General features: G+C 40.9%; 1 protein-coding gene across 43 annotated transcripts in view; it reads right to left on the bottom strand.

Moving 5' to 3' along the window:
- Window positions 1-19,762, bottom strand: part of EPB41 (erythrocyte membrane protein band 4.1) — a 163,751-nt gene that overhangs the window by 83,238 nt on the left and 60,751 nt on the right. For 41 of the 43 annotated variants that reach the window (XM_034753810.1, XM_034753811.1, XM_034753817.1 and 38 more), the window contains one exon: window positions 1,239-1,716. In XM_034753810.1, coding sequence (XP_034609701.1) covers window positions 1,239-1,709 — 471 coding nt within the window. In that variant the 5' untranslated portion in view covers window positions 1,710-1,716. Of the gene's footprint in view, window positions 1-1,238; window positions 1,717-8,898; window positions 8,959-19,762 lie in introns of those variants that run through there. The other 2 variants (XM_034753809.1, XM_034753824.1) reach the window with 2 other exon arrangements.

The raw sequence follows: 19,762 nt of genomic DNA, 5'->3' as shown, positions 1-19,762 counted from the left end.
CAACCTGGACCTGACTCTTTCAAATGCTGAGCAACCACAATGCCAGCTGAACTCGAGTTGCAGATACTTCGCACTTCTGGTAGGAAAGAAAAAGAAAGAAGCCCATTGTATTTCATGTCCAGTAGCCAAGAGGTGATGTACCTAAAACCACAGGCCACTTTTGAACATTTGGCTATTAACATTCTGTGCCTCAGTTTCCCCATCAGTAAAACGGGGATAATACCTACCTTTAAAGCTCTGCGGTCTATGCATTTAAGGCTAGGATTTTTAAGGCGCCTAAGGGAACCACAAAATGACTAGTAGTTGGACACAAAGTCCTTAGGCTCTCTTTAAATCCCCAGTATGTATGCTCAAAGTGATTAATATAAGTACCTGTGGGGCCACAGAAAAAACAGGGCCTAACGCACTGGTGGGAGAAAGATGTAAACTGAACTGAGGTCCAGGAGGTTCTGAACTGTCACTTGTGTTGCTTGCACTTAAGTCTGTTTTGCTGTTTGTTTTCTGCTGAACACAGCTGTAATTTCCATGATGTGTTTTCTATTGACTTTTCTTCTACCCATAGTGTACATATCAGAATATTTAAAAATGAGCATTAAAAGTAACTTTCATAGAGTGTAATCTGAGTTCTAATCCCGACTGACAAATTTCCTTGCTTCAGAGGAATTTTTTTTTTTTTTAAGTGTTTTAGGAGTTTTTGTTAGTGTTTATATAATGCTTTGAAGATTAAACTTATTATGATTAAAGCAGTAGGAATAAGTATTAGACAGCAGATCACACTGCAGAATACAAAAACGTAAGAGCAGGAAGTGTCAGATGTAGCATAATGTCTGTCAAATGCTATCAAAGGGGTAGCCATGTTAGTCTGGATCTGTAAAAGCAGCCAAGAGTCCTGTGGCACCTTATAGACTAACAGACGTATAGGCGCATGAGCTTTCGTGGGTGAATACCCACTTCTTTGGATGCAAGGGTGCATCCGAAGAAGTGGTTATTCACCCACGAAAGCTCATGCTCCTATACGTCTGTTAGTCTATAAGGTGCCACAGGACTCTTGGCTGCTTTGTCAAATACTAGAAGTTCCAAAAAGGGTTTTTTCAGAATCTTGTGGGTTCTCATTGATCAAATCTAACATAGGAGGATTACAAACCTCTACTCCTTACTTAACCTGACAAATAATCCTGACTACAAGAGCCAGCTGATTAGGAAGCCAAAGAGAATCCAAATCCACTTTGTTTGTTTACCTGTGTTTCTGCGCTGCTTAGTGAATGAAGATCTAAAGATGGGTCAGTCCTGAGTTCAGGTTCAGGAGCTGCTATTGGGGCCTTCAGTAGGATTTCTTCATCAGGACTGGCTCCTAGATCTGTCTCTTTCTGACCTCCTTCACCTTTCTCTTGTGGAGTCTCCCCTTCTTTGCCCTCTTCAGAAACTTGAGACTTGGGTCTTTTGAGAAATGATGAAAACAGGCGTGACAGCCCCCGACTCTCTGAAGTGCAGCGCTCTTTGTTCTTGCTCTGGTCTTCGTGTGTGGGGGTATCGCCGTTGGATGCCTTCTGTTTCTGTCCCGTTTGATTATGCCCCTCAGATGCCTGTTGGGAAGCCTCCTCCAGAGACGCCTCTTGCTTCTGTGTGTCAGCAGCTCCCTCCTCCTCTTTTTGCTGCTGCTGTTGCTTAGGATTCTCGGCCTCAGCCACTAGACTCTTCTCTGTTGTCATGATGAAACTGTAACAGAGATTTTTAAAAAAAGTAAACAATAATATTTCTTCAGTGTTTACACATGCATTTAGCCATTGTAAATCAAACAGCAAGCACTCTAAGCACCACTTCCTGAGAGCTGCTCTCTCTGGTCTGTAGCCCTACTGAGCTTTATATACAAAGCACTCTTATCACTGACAAATCACACTCATGTAAAACTAGCCTTGGCTTAGTGTAGTCTTTTCAAGAAAAGAGAGACCTCTTCATCCATGTCTACTCACACACCTTCTACAGTGAGGATTATACTAATAAATGGGTTTCAGATACATGAACAATTCTGCTTAACTCTGGTACTGCAAGTGTCATTTCCTTAGTACTTCCTTTCCGCAGCTCTTAGAATGCACCACAGTTAAAATTGCAGCCATCTTGCCTAATCAAAATAGTCAATGCGAGATATTTCTAGTGTGACAATTGCAGAAGACAAACAAAAGCAAATAATGAGGTTTGTAGAAATAAAAGTGCACTTCTCTTAGCATTTCTAGCTTTACACTTCTTTCGAGTCTTCTTTTTCACCCTACAGTAAAACTTTGTCCCAGTGCCGTTTTGTGGGAAGGGAGTAGGGGGAAACAGACATGTAACTAAACAAGCCTCTTAGTAACATCCTATGCAAAAATTCTGTGGCAGCCGTATCTCGCTTCCTGAGATACAGAACTGAAAAAAAATGGTGTAAACAGGAAGTTTCGGAAGAAAAACCTCCCAAAGATACACCACCTACAGGCAACAACACTCTGCAAAAGATGAAAAGTTTTACTACTACAACAAATTTCAGGTCCTACCAAAAATTAGTGTCCCTGTAACAGACTAAAGAATCTAAATATTGAATTTAAGACGTGATAATACATAAACCCCTTCGTTTCCTCTACCAACCTAGATTGATTATTGCATTACTATACAGAAGTACTCAGAATGGTGCTTATTGAGGCCAAGTTTAAAATATACCTATTTCAACTAAACAACTTTGCCTGTAAGCAATCTGGTTTTAATAAACTAAGCTGCGGAAACCTAAGGAATTTGGCATTTAGAAATAGATACTTGCACTGCATGGGCAAAAAGAAGTCTCAAATTCAAACTGCAAAGGCTTTCTCAAATGCATTTATCCCGCTAATGGACAGCAGGGTTTTTTTGGAGTCCATTTTACTAATCTGATGCCATGTTTACTTCAACTTCAGCCTGGCTGTTGACACAAAGAGATGGAAATCACATGAAGAGCGTATCTATTTAAAGTATAAGGAGGACCTGAAATAATCATGCTTTGAAGGGGATAGAACTAATCTTTGAGAGTTACATCACATGCATCTGTGGTAACAAATTACCATTGTTTACATGGGGCAAACATGTCTGTTTCAATCCCTTCTAGCCCAAAACTTAAGTAGAAACATTTATTTAAAGTTCTCATTTAGAATTAAGAAACATTCGAGACATCACCCATTTAGGCATTACCACACTTAACATTCAAAACTTTTCCCAAATTGAAAAAAATGTAAAATGTTCTTTTTCCCACAGTAATCAAAATGCTTCAGATTTAAAAACAAAAACAAAGTTTTTGAAGTTTTCAACCACAGATACAAACACCACTGAATACTGATTGTCCCAAAAATACTGCAATTCTGTACAATACATGTCTACTGTTCCAAACAGCTGAGATAGCATAGTGCAACTACTACAAGTCTCTTATACAAAGCCCATTTTAAAATTTGTTTCGAATAGGTCACCATTATTTAAACACCAGTATGTTGTGGGTTCTTTTGCTCTGAGAACGTATTGCTCATGAAAGGTGCCCTGGCTGAGGAAGTCCTCTACTACAAGCCAACAAGTAAGTACAAGCAGCAATTCAAGTTTTCCCTCATCATCCCTCCAATACAAGATATCTCAGCCCTGACCTGAAGGGACTATCTCCGGGGAACTGGATAAAGGAGTGTAGTTCCAGTCTTTGTCCTTTTAGCTGAGGCTGCAAATCAAGTGGTCACTGGTGCTGGAGGACTCTGCTATGTGAACACCTCTGTAGTAACACAGCTGTTAGCTGGACTGAGACTCTCCAAAATCCCCACTGAACTTATTTTACATTGACCAGTCAGCTACCATCCCATGGGAAAAAAAACTCTGTTGCTGTTCACCTTAGATGAATTTGAACCGACAATCCATAATAAGTGACAGGCTCCATATCCTATTGCAATCCCCTGAGTCAGGTGTTCTCAAACATTTTCATGAAGTGGATCATATTCTAATAGTGTCTTGTGGATACCTATCCTTGCCACTGATGGACCATCTCCTGCTCCACCAGTGATCTAATACCACCACCATGGATTATGGCAATTTCTCATGTGGGAAAGTGAAGTATTTAATGTATTTTTAGCTTCCTTTAATGTGATTCAGTAGCTGGAAACAAGCAACACAGGAGCAGTCATGGACCACCAGAAAGTGCTTGCTTGGGGGAAAACACAGTTTGGGAATGGCTGCACTGAGCCATCTAGTCCAGTCAATGGAGGTTTGCTTTGCATTGCAGCAGGCTCCAGGAATCAAAACAGTTTTCCCCACTCACCCATAAGTCTACATCAAGGGAGTGCTCCCAACAAACAGCAGACTAGACAAGATTTAACCTTTCACCATCATTTCAGGCTAGTTTTAAAAATCTTCCCAAGATTACATTTCAAGAAGTCTGAATCCTTAAATAGTTGCCTCTCTCTCCTTTCCACCCCACTCTCTTAAAATCTCCCACCACTCATTACCTACACTGAAGCTTAATGCTGTATTTAAAATTTTCCTTATTCCATAATTTAGTATTCTTAACTAGGCAATTAAAATATAAATCAATGCTAAGCACAGCCATAGAGAAAACCTTGTGTGTGCACAATGCCTTCTGCTGTGAGGGTTTTGAAAAGCCCCCTTAAATATGTTCAAAAGAGGAAATTTAAATAGAAGAATGAGTTAAGGACAGCAGAACTAGAGATTTGTGACGACTTAGATCCGACCCCTTTGTACCTTCCTGCCATCCTGGAACAGCATGGTAAGCATGTCCTTTCATATCTAATGTTTGTTTCAAATAATTTAGTAATTCCCATCTGCACGATTCTCCTTGTTCTCTCAAGCCAGCAGGATAAATAGAGCATAAGACCGTTCCTTAAAAAAAGTGTGGTTAAACTATGGAAAGTGAAAATGACATTGGAGTTCCAATTTATTGACTCAAATGTCTTCTAGCATATCTCAGATTTCTTCAGTTTACAAAGAGGAGGATAATGTTTAACTTTCCAATAATCAGCCCTGCAAAAAGTCTGGAACCTGACAGTCAACTGTGGGTTATTTTAACACCAGCAATAAATATTGCGCAGCTATAACCTACTGTTATTTTCCTTTGGTTAAGTGTGTGCTAGTGGGACCTAACTGTGTCCCTGTGAAATACTACCACACTTGCTGTCAGTGGAGGTACAGTGGTATGAGAGAGACAGGACATTGTCTGTTAGCTAGCCCCCCACCCCCCACCCTAATGTTTGGAACTCATTTGCTCACCTTATCCTATGAGACACTTTTGTTAGCTTCCAGGGTGCACTACAAAGCCCATTTTCTCTTCTCTCACCTGTAAGGTGATTTGGTATGGCTAGCCAGAGACACTCGAGTGGGAATTCCAGGGTGAGGTTCATTTGTAATATTTATGTTGTTGCTAAGTTAGCTGATCTTAGGGTAACTTACAGGTCTGTTGAATTAATGTGTTTTTAAAAGATTGTTACAGGTCCAGACAGAACACAACGGACCCTCTTCTTCTACAATTAGAGCCAGTTGGCACAACCTACTTGCAAGAGGGTATGTGAAGTGTGGTATTGAATAATGTAGATCAAAAGGATACATTTTAATGTAACTGATATATACGTAAAAGGAGAGATTATACATATGCTTTGTAGGATTTTTTTTTTTTAAATAAGTCTAGTATTCTGTAGCTTGATAGAGGATTTGGTAGGGGAAATGAACAATGAAATCTCAGCAGCAGCAACATAAAACTGGCAATACTTGTCTTCATCAGCTACTCCTACTCGCTTGCTGGGGGAAGTAGCAAAAATTACATATCAATGTGTTTCAATTTGCGGGCCCTATGTGCAGCAAAACAAGCAAGGCATGATGTATGAAAGAGGGGAAAAGCAAACACACACGGGCCTAAGATACCCACCCTGTACTCTTGGACCCCAACTAAGTCACGTCTCTATTCCTCTACAAGTTTTGGAATGATCCCTGCCTAGAACAACAGTTGTCTTTCAAATTTTTCAAGTCTTGTCAAATCAATACAAAATTCCACCCACGAATGCACATTGGAAGCAACACTAACAGAGGCAGAGAAAAATCAAAGTTAATGTTGTTAGTCCAACTTTAACAGCTACAAACTAGATATTATGACAGGAGTTGCCAGGCAAGAACTAGTGTTGAACCAATTCAGTGTTGCCCAAAACCCTGGACAAAAACACACACTTCCACCAATGGCCAACTCACTGGGTACATCCCTGAAGAGTTAGTGTTTAACTGCACTGCTGACACTCCTATATAATACAGAATGAGTATACGGCACAGATGAATCCATATTCAGGAGAGAAAGGGTTAATTAGGAGTTATGTTTTGGTCTGGCGGCCAAAACAATGTGCTTTGTAGCTACTTCCCATTGATTTCATTTAGAAAAAATAAATGGGCAAGAATCACTATCAAAACATCATCTATTCAAAATTCCCTCCTATCTAAAGCTAAATGCAAGGCTCTGGAAGTGAAGAATAGGGATGGTAGGCCTGTAAGAGAAACTTTTGTTATTAAGTGAAGTAAACAGGATAACTCCCCAATAATAGACACTTCCTCTCTGAGAAAACTAATATGAAAGTCTCTGAACCCAGAACAACAGTTTGTTTACTTGGTTGATTTCAGCAGTTGTGTAGTTGCAGACTATGTTTTTTTTCCAACACTGAAAGGTGGGTCTTGCTTTAGATGAGCAAATGTCTCCAAGTCTTTCCTTTGTCCCCCCAGGAATTACATTTTACCGCTGCTTTTCTCAGGGACAGCCCAGTGATCTGATCCAAATGTACTTCACAAAACTAGGGATGTGGAGATCGGCACGTACCCTATTGCCTCTCCCTGTCCTTCCCAATAAAGATTTAATAGAGTCAGTTAGCCACCAACAACAATTCACTAAGTGCAGTCAAATATTTTGTTACAAGGTCCCTGATGCACTCATTGTCTGTCACTCTGCTTGGACACACTAATTATATTCTCTCTCTGAAGTTTTACATTCAGAATTCATTTTTATGGTTTTAACAGAAAGCGTAGAACACGAGGCCCTGCCTTGTAAGATGGAACAAAATTAAGAAGATTGAACATATATTATTTAAAATACACGTCTTAAATCTTTCATTATAAGGAGGCATTTCTAAATAGTATTTTGTTTTCCAGTGGAACCTTCATAGCACAGCTCACAGAAAGAGCAACAGTTTTGTTTTGTTTTTTTACACACAGCTATTTTGTTAAACACTTAGGGAACACACTATTAGTAAGATACTCCCATACTTCCCTGATTTGGAGATGTATATATTAAAAAAAAAAAAAAAAAGAAGACATTTTGAAATGCAGACAAAGTTTTCATTCCTATCTCCTCCACCCCCAAACAGTCTCTCTCAGATCCTGCAGATCATTTAGATGTCAGCTTATTATTCATAACTTCTGGGACACACAGACACCTGCTGTATAGATGAGGTTTTGGCTCATGCAGTTCTAGAGATGAGAGTTATTTTTAACAATTCAATTTTAAAGTTACATTCTATTCTATTCAAGTTGTTATCCCGTTCTTCTCACCATAACCTCAGAGCACCTTCCAGTAGCGCATTAAGCAACATGACTAACGTCTGTGACATGTGGTTAGCATCTGCTCTCATCCTCTCCCCAGGGGAGAAATGTGTGTACAGTGTAGCATTTTGTTTTGGTAGGCTGGTTGGTTGTTTAGATTATTTATTAAAAGGTATGCTGCTGTGTGTTTGTTAGAAGTTAAAATCAACAAAGCATGCCTTCCAGTTGGAATGGAAGGCCTAAGATTTGTTATGGTCCTTAGCCCCTGTAGGTGTCTATTCCACAGCCTCGGATCAGTCCTCCAGAAAGCGCTGCCTCCTGCACTGACAAGCTTTACCCTTACAGTAGAAAGATCAATTGTGACTGAGGAGCAGAGTTGAGCACGGTGGTCAGCATCCCAAAGCTTATCTTTCATGTATGCTGGATCCAGGACATTGAGCACCTTGAAAATAAGGACCAACGCTCTGAACTTGCCTCCATAGTCTATGAGAGGTCAGCACAGAAAGCAGAGGACAGGTTTCATGTGCTCATGATAGCCTGTATCGCTGAGGAGCCATGCAGCATTCTGTAGTAGATAGAATTTCACAGAACTGATGATTTCAGGCCCAGGTACACACAATGTCAGTATTATGCCAATGACAAATATTTCAGAAGCTACAATAAAGTGTTTTTTAATATAAGAGAAAATAGAACTTTAAAACTGAGCTTGAAATACTCTAACTCCTAAAAGAGACTGCTGTTAGCGATCCAGTGAATCCCCACCACCTCCTTAAAGGACCTCCTCACCTTCAAACTACCAGTCCACTTGTTACCTCCCCTGAAACTCAAACCATGCCCTAAATTGTTCACATGGAGGGCATCCTCCTCTGATCCGCGAGGCTAACATAATATAGTTACATCTTTCTAGACATCCTTTTTTCAGCAAGGGACAGTCTCTGGTTTTTCTAACAAAAAACTAAAAAAATTAAAATTAAAATTTAGTAAGTAATTGGAAGACTTTCCATCCTATTTTCTGTTTCCAACATTCATGGTTTGAATAAACTAATTGGTTATTCTGTTTTATTGGTTCTAAAAATAGGAAGTTAGTGCTGTTCTAAAAAATACACTTGGTGTTCTAGATTTCAGCATCAGTTCTGCCCTCATTTACATAAGTGCTACTTTAATGACTAAAATATGGTTATTTGCATTATTTACGCCGTAAACTTTTTAAGGTAGTAAATTTTCATGTTTCTAACACCATCTGAATTATTTTAGTAATAAGTTTTCAATAACAATGACCAATTTAATTCTATGCATCAAGAAACTCCAACAAATATCTGACAAGAGAGAAATGATTTCACTTACAAGCTGCACACAAGTAGGAAAAGGGAATTGTTAGTGAACGACACTAGCGCAAACACCCAATTCAAACAGCAGATCAGACAGGACTTTGGATTCTGGAGTCCTGCCGACTTCCACGTCTTCCAACATACCACAATTGAGTGTAGGTAATTCAGAATGTATCTAACTGGAAAATCTGGAAGGACTGAATTGATTCTGTTGGCTCTCTTGGTTCCAAGGAGTCTAGACATTTCAAGCCTTACATTGAGAACACTAAGTTATCACTGTATAGTTGTCTTCAAAAGATCTTGACTAGCATAAGTGATTAAAACGTATTAAAGTATAATAAAGATGTCCCGCCAAAAGCAAATATAGCTGGGCTCATTCATCCCGATGGCTCAGAGAAAGACTAGTAGGGGGATATATAGCTAGCACAGTGGGTCTTAATATCATTAAAGTGCTTCACTGTCCATTAATCAATGCTTACTCAGAAGCAAGCACATTTATTATTCGAACAAGGTTAAGTCACTAACTTATCGCCTTCAATGCAGAAAGCAAATCCCCTGATCATTTCAGCATAAAGTTATGAAAAATACCATTTAAACATCAAGGCTTTGTTCTTTTAAAAGAAAACAATTAGCTTTTTTTTTTTTTTTAGTTAAGAAGCCTTAAATTCTTATAATATCTAACAGTATTTAATGGTGTAGTAGATCCTAATGCCTAAACACACAATATAACAAAAAGTTTATTTTATAAAGTCATACACATTACAATGAGCTGCTGTTGATCTAGTTACCTAATAAACCAACATATGGCCTTACTGAAAGACAAAATGCAACATGAATGCTGCTGCTGCAATAAGAAACGACAAAGGGAGATTTCAATTAAAGGACACAAACTTTAAATCTTGTCCATTTTTAAAGAGCAAATTAAAAGGTAGTTTCAGGTACTATGCTGCATCTGAGTCCCCCCTATCAATTTTACAATTACATTTTCCTGTTTCTCTTAGTAAAATAATTCTTTCCCTCCCCCCACCCCGGTCTTGGTTTGTGAAAGGTCCGCCCAAACCATTAGGGAAAAATGACTATATGAAAAGTACCGTCAAGTGCACAAAGTAAACAAACTGAAAAGGAATTCTCTCTAATGCATCTTCTACTTATAGCAATCTTTGGTACTTGTAACAATAATAGATAAATTTTCAGAAGAGAGCTACTGAAGTGTTACTGAAGATTAACAATCAAACAAGTACCCTCCAGGTATATTTCTCAAAAGGTTCTTAGATGTTAAGAAAAGACAACAAATTTGTTGAAAAAGTTTAGAGAGAATCCTAATGCAAACCTCAATAAAAATGCTAGAAATTCCATTACAATGGAATGCTGGCCACTGCTTCCCGCAGCTCTCATTGGCCAGGAACAGCGAACTACGGCCACTGGGTGCTGCGGGCGGCCGTGCCTGTGGACGGTCAATGTAAACAAACCGTCTTGTGGCCCGCCAGCAGATTACCCTGATGGGCTGCAGCTTGCCCACCACTGTTCTAAAGCTTCTGGTGACATGAAGAGCACAGTACAGATTTTATATTTATTCCGTTTGTCCTTGATAGAAATATCTGATGTGTGTGTTGTCTATTTAAAACATACTAAACCTGCTTAGAGCTCCCCAAATTAGGAAGATAAATCCCTTGCAGGTTATTATTTAAATGTTATTTGGGTCCTTTACAAGCTGTTAGGCTTTGGGTCTTCAACAGACTGACAGTGTCCCTTTAACCAAATGGTGAGGTCCTATTACCGGAAGAAATAAGATACATTCACCAAAACATCTGAAAATTTTGCCTCAGTAACAGAGGAAAAAATAAGCCTCCCAGTGTTACAACACAGATGGTACACTGTAATTGCCTGGATTTAATTCTCACCGGACCACTCCCAGTAATCTACTGTATATCAGCAGCACTATACCCCTCCTTCATCCTCCTACCACGGTACAGCTTTTCTATTTAAATGAGGGCGCAAAACAGTAGCTTACCATCTGCTTTCAGCAGATCATTTGTGTCAAACTGAGGACTGGATTTATAAAAGGATCTGACATTAATAGAGGGATAAAATTTATTACAAGTTAATGGTGTGCAAGAACTCAGATAAAGTTCCTCTTTGAAGTGTCCCAGAAAATCCTTTCTTGAAAATAGCCAAGATTTTTAAAAAAAAAGTTTGTGATATGCGGCAGTTTAAAGATCTTGCTAACTGACAAGGACTAGAGCCTCCAGAAGGTTTACATTTCACTTATATCTGCTCCCCAGTAATACAGCTAGAAATGCCTACAACTTCACAATGTGCCAAGGAAACTTATTCAAAATTGAAATGATTTAGGCCCAATGCGAGGACAAGCAGAGTCCATAAAAACTATTCTTTTAAGTTACTTATGGAATGAGTTCACTCAGACTTACACAATTATCTTTTCCAAGCCCATTGGTAACAGTAGAGACCCAAAGCTTTACGATCCTTTTAAACACAGCACAGGTACACAGATACAAGTATTTCCTTAACTTAAAATATGCTTTAAAAAAAAAAAAAAAAAAAAGTCTTCCCATGCAAGCAGCTGTTTCTCTTTTTTACTACATTACAGAATGTAATCCTTATGGCTAGACTTTTTCTTTATTGCCATTCATCACCGACATCAGAACAAAACTGCAAGATCTAATATAAAGAAATCTGTATGATATAGCTGTTAAAGTTCACTTCTGAATCAATAGCACCAATACTACCAAAACAGTAAAAGCAGCAACGGGCACAACTCCATAGCTGGCAGCTTGCCTCGAGCCCTGTCTTGATCAACTTTGAACTGATGACGCATCAAACTGTACTGAGGAAGGTAGAAACTGTTAGAAGAGCTGCCACTCCAAAAATATGACTCTAAGGCCATGTCTACACTACAAACTTTGGGTGACAAGTTAAGTCAGCATGCAGCCACCGAAGTTAGTACATCACTCTTGTACGTGCATACTTGGCTGCTTGGATGGGGATAGCATGTACTCACCAGGAGTGCCTGTGTCTAAGCAAAATGTGGAACACCCCAGTAGGTATCCCAGGGTGTCACATGCCACAATCTATGCAATGTCTTTTGGGACATTTTCACATGTGGTGGGGGTAGAAATGAGTAAGCACAGGGATCTGTGGGATCTTGAGGTCACGTTCCCAATATGTAACTTTCTCCACTGCATAATGCCATCTATAGCCCATAATTTTCACGTTTTTTTAATCCCACAAACCCACACAGGATTTTCGGTGTCCACCAGTATCACTAACAGGAGCATGGAGACTGAAGAGCTGTGCTGTTCTCATGAACACTGTAAATACAGGATGCATGATCCTCTTGTATTTAGAGATCCAGATGAAATACCACAATAATGGAGGTAACTATTTCTCGGAGGACAGTTTGCTGAGGGACATGGCGAAAAACAATTCAAGGCTGTTGGTGGCATTCACAGAGCAGTTGAAGACCGTGGAACCCCACTTCTGGACCAGAGAAAAGAGCGCTGACTGATGGGATCGTTCTGTAACGCAGGTTTGGTACGATAAGCAGTGGTTGCAGAACTCTCGGATGCGAAAGGCCACATTTCTGGATCTACGGTCCAAGCTCACCCCTACCTTTCTTTGCAGGGACAGCAGAATGAGAGCTCTGTTGACAGGGGAGAAGTGTGTGGTGATCACACTCCAGATGCTTTTAATACCAGATTGCTACCAGTCAATGGAAAAGCATTTGGGAGTTGAAAAAATCCACAATGGGGGCTGTTGACACGCAAGCATGTAGGCCCATTAATCATCTCCTGATACACAGGACTGTGACTCAGCAACATGCAGTTCATAGTGGATGGATTTGCAGCAGGGGCGCAATGGACAGCTAGCATATCCCTAGTTTGGCACCAGCCCACGTTGCCACAGAGTACATCAATAGAAAAGGCTATTTTTCTATGGTTATGCAAACACTGATGGATCATCAGGGATGCTTTACCAATATCAACATGGGCTGGTGAGGGAAAATGCATGATACTTGCAACTTTAAGAACACAGGACTGTCCGGAAAGTTGCACGCAGGGGCACTCTTTCCAAACCAGATTACCCATTGACAATACTTCAATGCCAACAGTGATTCAAGGGGACCCAGCCTACCCCTTGCTCATAAAGCTATACACTAACCACCGTAACAGCACCAAGGAAAGGTTCAACTACAGCTCAGCCGTGCAGAATGACAGTTGAGTGTGCTTTTGGTAGACTGAAGGGATGCTGGTGGTGGTTTCTCACTAGACTGGATCTCAATGAGAAAAACATCCCAATGGTTATAGCTGCATGGTGTGTGCGCATAATATCGATGAGGCAAGGGGGGAAAAATTGCCACCAGGGTGGAGGTGGAGCAGCTGCCTGCTGAGTTCAAACAGCGAGACACACACGGGTCATTATAAGAGCTCAATGTGGAGTTATGCTGTTGAATTGGGCTTTGAAAGAGCACTTTAATGGTCAGCCACAGTATCGTTCCGTGCTAGACTGATCCTGGCTTTGGGTGCTGGTAGGAACCATGTTGTGCTTGCTGTACATTTATAACTGACTGCATTTTACTGAAGCTATGAATTATGCAACGCTTGCTGTACATTTATGTACAGGACTGGGCGTCTCCTTATCCTATTACTTCTGTGGTGCTGTACGTTTACATGTACTGGGTGCTTTGAATATCACTAAGCATTCTGCATGATGGGTTGTGAACTAATAAAATTCTTCATTTTCAAAAAATAGAAATTTGTGTCAAAAACAGTGCAGAAAAACACTGTGCAAGAGAACAGGCAATGCAATATAAACTAACATAATAAATTAACAAAACAGAACTTTAAAATCTGAAAGGCAACAAACATTTCTGTCCATTTCAGTGCACAAATATTGTCGCTTCTAGCTGCAAGTACATTAACTGTGGTTCACACAGGTCCGGGTATGTGAAGGTGTGGTTTTCCTTGCTGTCCCATATCATGGAGTGATGGGGGTAAGGATGAGGCCAATGATGCCATGTGGCATGCTGCGGAGTGCAGGGAACTGCTACCATGGAGTTCTCTCAGGACTGCAAAGGGTGGGAAGTCTAGGATTTTTGACCAATAGGTCAACCAGGGTCTGCAGCATTTGGGTTTGCTGCCTAAGATGACCCATTGTCCTCTGGTGCATCTCCTGCTTTGTTTCCTGCTGAGACTGTCTCCTCTCCGCTCTGTCCGTCTCCAAGCTGTCTGACATGTTGGCCCTCCAGGGCCTTTGTTCGCAGTCCAGTGCAGCACTGGCTCTCAGAATCTCACTGCAGATATCTTCCCTACTCCTTTTCACATATGTCCATGTTTCTATGGATGGTCCACAGCTGTGCTCACACAGACTTTTCATAACAGGCCAAGGAGACCCAATTCCTAATGCCGACTCCAAGCAGAAGCATGTCTAGTGTGTAGAGACAGCATGGTTGGTTGGTCAGTTGTACACAAGGGAGAACTCGTAATTGTGCTCGCAAAGCTGGGCAATCAGAAAGGCATTTCAAAAACATGTGGGATGTTTTCAATGAGGACAGGAGGGCAAAGGGGCTTTCCAGTCTCTGTGATCCATGGGCAGTGACATTTACAATAATTACCAGAGCAATCATGGTCACAGGGCATGGGACGTTGTGGGACATCTGCTGAAGGACTACTGGTTCGACAAAGGTCACGCAGTTTCACACTCACACTGCATTGATCTCAGTAGGTCAACCATGGCTCAACACCATTTGGGGAGGTGATTTTACTGCGTCTCCATAACAGGGCTCTTAAATCAGCTGGAGTCAACTTTGAGTGTAGACAAATAGGTCAACGTAACACGTTGACCAGACATTAGTGTTAGCAACCTGCAGTTTACAGACAGCGATGATTTCCTGCTCCTTTCACAAGTCTGCGTCAAAGTTAAGAACAGCAAGGCAAACGAGTAGGCACAAAACAAAGAAAACACCAAAATCTGATCAGATAAGAGTACAGTCTCAGCAAGGGGCCATGGTAACAGAACAGCATTCCATTGGCCACCACTAGAACCTAATCAATAGAATTTTAGCTTCAGATACAGTAGGATGTATAAGGTCCCTTATATTAAACAATGCAAATTTGAATGCAAGTGAAGGCTCATGAGTTAACCATATTGGATGACAACTACAGTGAGTCAAAAACTAATTTTTCTGATTGGCATTATCCACAGGTCAGAGTCAATAGTGCTTTTACTTTATAAGAGTCATTCCACTTATGTCTTTAACACAAACTGAAAACGAGACACCGACTCAGCAAGTTACATTCAAAACTCTCACTCTATCAGTACTATATAGTTTCTAACAGAATAGTTTCTTCTGCTCAGAGACAGAGGCAGTATACTTCAGCTGGGTGAACTGGAATAGATTTACCATCAACACTTCACAGAAGATTTTTTTCCTGTGCACAGATGTGTTTACTCACACTACGCCTCATTTATGCTGGAGGTATAGCAACAGAGCTTGGTCTCCTGCCTTCACAGTTTTTCAGGCACTTAGTGAAATGGTTTTTGCTTTTGTTATTTTCCCTTCGGTTGTTTCCAAGCCAAGGCTATAATTAGGATCCAAAAGGGACCTATGTACTCTTCTGATAAAGAGCAGCCTGCTAAATAATAGCATGTGTACACACAAACACACGCATACGTATCATTAGAGTATGAAAGATGTTTGAGACTAAAAGATTTCAAAGGCTTTAGTTGGCTACTGCTTTTCTGTAGCAGATTCCAAATGGCTGCATTAAGCATGCCTGGCCATGGCTAGCTCATGCATTGAAATGAGGCTACGTCCTCACTGGGGGGAGGAGGGGGGATCGATTTAAGATACGCAAATTCAGCTACGCGAATAGTGTAGCTGAATTCGACGTATCGGAGCTGACTTACCCCGCTGTGAGGACGGCGGCAAATCGACTTCTGCGGCTCCCCCGTCGACGGCGCTTACTCCTACCTCCGCTGGTGGAGTAGAAGCGTCGATTCAGGGATCAATTGTCGCGTCCCGACGAGACGCGATAATTCAATCCCTGAGAGATCGATTTCTACCCGCCGATTCAGGTGGGTAGTGTAGACCTGCCCTCAGACTGATTCTGCCTCTCCTCTATGCACTCATCACATTGTATTTAAATGCTTACAGAAGCAACTGTACGGCAACGAGGTTTGGGTGCACTGTGTGGTTTTTGTTATTCAACCCCCGCAGCTTCTCTCCCCCACCCCAAGACAAATTGCATTAAAGGGACGTCAGGTTTGAAATCATTTTTCAAAAACAAATTGCTTACCTTCATTGTAAATAATACTCAAAAGGATTAAGACTCTTTAAAAGACTCTTTAAAAGCAAAAACAAAAACACAAATAAAACCACACAATCCAAAGTTTTGGGTTTATACTACCAAACAGTGTCTCTTTAAATGGAAATTGAGCACAACTCTATTTCTTAAGTCACACAGACCAAATCCCACAATCCCTTGCTCACACAAGTACTCCTATGGACTTCAATTAGGGAATAGGGTTTGCAGGATCAGGCCTTAAATTGATTACTAAACATCTCAAAATTGCTGTCCACTCAAAAAAATATATATATTTCAGCAGATAACTAAATACTGATGTAGCTCTGAACTGATTCCAAGATCTCTTCCCTTGTAAAAGTAGTTTTGTTTTTTGACCTTCCGTCACCAGCTGGTAAAGAGCGCGGGGGAGAGTGAGGGGGAAACCCTCAGAATTCCAGAGTCTAGTTACAAGTTTTGTCAACAAGCTTTCTGTAAGCTAGTCACTTTTTAATACTATTACAAGGAATATCAGTGACCTTAGACTATACAAGACCTAATTACCAAGATAAGAAAGGATGTTCAGTGTAGAACAAAAAGAAACTGAAGGTTCTCCTCCTTTCCATTGTTTGACATTTTAAAAAGAGAGGACAGTTCAGTATAATGTATTTTAGTTCTCCCTTGTGCCAGGTTATAACATGACATGTTTCCAAGGCAGTGATGCGTGGATCACAGTCTTTCAAATAATTTAAAATGTTGTTCAAAGACATCAGTTCTTTATTTTGGGGGGTTGGGGAGGGAGGAGTGGGAGAGAGGCAGGGAGAGAAGGAAGGAAGTATAGAATAGTTATGAATTAATTACATCAAAACAAAACATTAGTGGCTAATTCGTTCTTTACAACCATGGTGGAGCAAGCAAAGGAGAAGAGAAGAGTTAGAGCCTCAAGAATCCCCATCTCGTCATTATTCTTGCTACAATACCATAGTGTACATAGCACTTTAGAAACACAGAATCTACCATACTAGATCAAACCTATGGTCAACTTAGTCCAAGGGCCTACCTCCCGCAGTGGTCAGATATTTCAGATATTTCACAGAAAAAGTGTAAGAAAGCCTACTATAGGTAGCTATGGAGTTGCCTACCCTGCATGAAAGTCTCATTATAAGATACTGACAAACTCTGAAACATGAGGTTCTCTCCTCCTTCCAATACTATTTTATTAGTATTAACTATGACAATGCTAGAACTCTTATTGCCCTCATAAAATGTCTAGTCCCTCTTTGAATCGTGCTAAATTCTTGGCCTCAAGTACATCCTCTGGCAATGAGTTCCAAAGCCAAATGATGTGTTGTGTATGAAAGTATTTCTCTATCACTTTTGGTTCTTCCAAACACATGTAGCAGTGTGGAGGACAAAATTCCCACAGAAATGTGAATGGAAGAACGGTTCAGCAAGGCAGATGCACACAGCATAGGGTAAAACATTAACAGGGGTGAAACAGACAATGAGGACAAAGATGTAGGTGAGTTACAGAACTTTATGAAGTAGAAGACTGGGAACCAGGGGAGGGAAATGGAGTATGGGATAACGGATATCAACACAAGAAGCAAAGAAGAAATTTGCATTATGTTACTAGATGAAGAGGCAAGAGCTGGATGGTGAGACAGAAGTTTACCACAATCTAGGAGGAAGCTCAGAAAAAAGTATACTGAGATTTTGCTATTGGAAAGAGAGAAATAGAAGCAGATACTGAAGCGAGCAGGGCATGGCAAGATATGTGAGGAGAGAAGGAAAAGTAGGGACCCCAAGGTTGTGAGTTGGGCAAAAGGAAAGATAATGAAGTCATCAAAGATTGAGAAAAGAAGAAAAGAGAAAAGGTTTAAGGAAAAAAAGGAGTTCAGGTTTTCAAAAGTTTGAAATGAAGAAGTGATGGGTCATGCATTCATTCTCAAAGCACTCATATTAAAAGTGACCACCCTACATTGGGCCTGGAAAAGGATCCTACTGAAGACAGTCAACTCCATCTTAAGACGACAAGAACGACTGCTACATAGCAAGACAACTTCTAACAGCCCAAGAAGAGGACAAAGCACATATCCGATACAGTCATGTAGTAGCATGTTGTCTAGTGGGAAATTTAAAGTGATTCAACTTTACAAATACATATTAAGGACTCAAAAGGATATGGCGAAATCACTATTATGCTTCACAAAAACAGACATCTACATCTTATTCTCAAGAGAAAATTCTTTCCCCTTATATTTTCCTTAGACATTTCTCAAATTACTACCACCACTCTGTCTTAATGTTCTGCCACCTTTAATTTCCCTTCCCTTCCAATGTTCAGCACCATGTGTGTTACTGCAGTAGCACAGAGAAAACTGAAGGAAAGAAGAACAATCTGTTCCCAAAAGCAATCATCTTAAAGATGTGTATTACACACAATGCCGTCAAAACCCTTATCTCCACTTTGTAAACCGTAAGAGTTTCTGTCTTTTAAAATGTGCTATATGGTGCCTGTACTGTGCCTCATTGCCTAGAGCAGCATTACTTCACCACCAGGCGCTTCTCTTGAGGCCACAGCCTCCTGGGCTATGATCTGGGGGGAGCAGCGGCCTCTCCCCATCCCTGATGTTCCTGGATGCACCGTCTCGGTGTCAGTTTCTGGGGCCACCAGCAGGGTTTGGGCCCTGCCCCCCTCTGGAGACGTCAGGGGCACAACACTGGAGGAGCTGGCAGCCAGTGAATTGCCCACCTTCCCAGGGGCAGCGGGGCTCAGGCTTTGGGCTTAAGCCTTGAGCCGGCAGGGCGGCAGGCTCCGGCTGCAGGGCTCCAGGCTCCAGCCCTGGGCTCCGGCTGCATGGCAGCAGGCCCCAAGCTCCATCTGTGCAGCTTCAGCATCCCCGGGCTCTGTCCACTGTCTGCAGAGCTCCAGGTTCCAGCCCCACCCCCGATCACCCCTCCCCTATGGGCTCCACTGCATCCCCCATCCAGGGTTTAATTTGTTCCCAGGCTTGCCGGGGCTGCGCAAGTCTGCTGTGAAAAGTGATACTTGTATGTTTGTTAATATCACTTTTCAAAACAGACTTACTAGGTAGCAATAAATAAATTACAATGATTTGTATGTGTACCTGTGCGAATTTATTTGTTTTTCCTAAAGCTAATTAAGTATTTTAGGAAAAAGAGAGTGAAAGCAGCCACAAGCAAGAGTTGATGCCTGCACTCTGAGGCCACCAAATAATTTGTCCTGAAAACCCCCGGCCTAGAAATCAGAAAAGTGGAAACTACCTCTGATGAGCCCCGACAGTACTAGCACTAGCACAGCAATGAATCCACTTCTGATGTTTTTCCTTACTTTAATTGCAAAGGTGACTATAAAACTGAAGACCGTAAGTAAGACAGATCAGAAAGGAGAAAAAAGTCTGCAGCATATGCGCAATGGCTACTACAGTACCTAGAGGATGTGCAATCTAAACTTCTGTATACTACTGGAAGTGGTCTAGAAAACTGAGAAAGTACCAAAGAAATCTAGTTTGGCACTGAATAAGAATTCCTCCTTTCCACCAAGAAGAGGGAAAG

Source organism: Trachemys scripta, chromosome 20 (genome assembly GCF_013100865.1).
Source record: "Trachemys scripta elegans isolate TJP31775 chromosome 20, CAS_Tse_1.0, whole genome shotgun sequence".
Classification (NCBI taxonomy): domain Eukaryota; kingdom Metazoa; phylum Chordata; order Testudines; family Emydidae; genus Trachemys; species Trachemys scripta.
The sequence above is the reverse complement of the archived record's forward strand: the minus strand, read 5'-3'. Positions and strand labels throughout refer to the sequence as shown.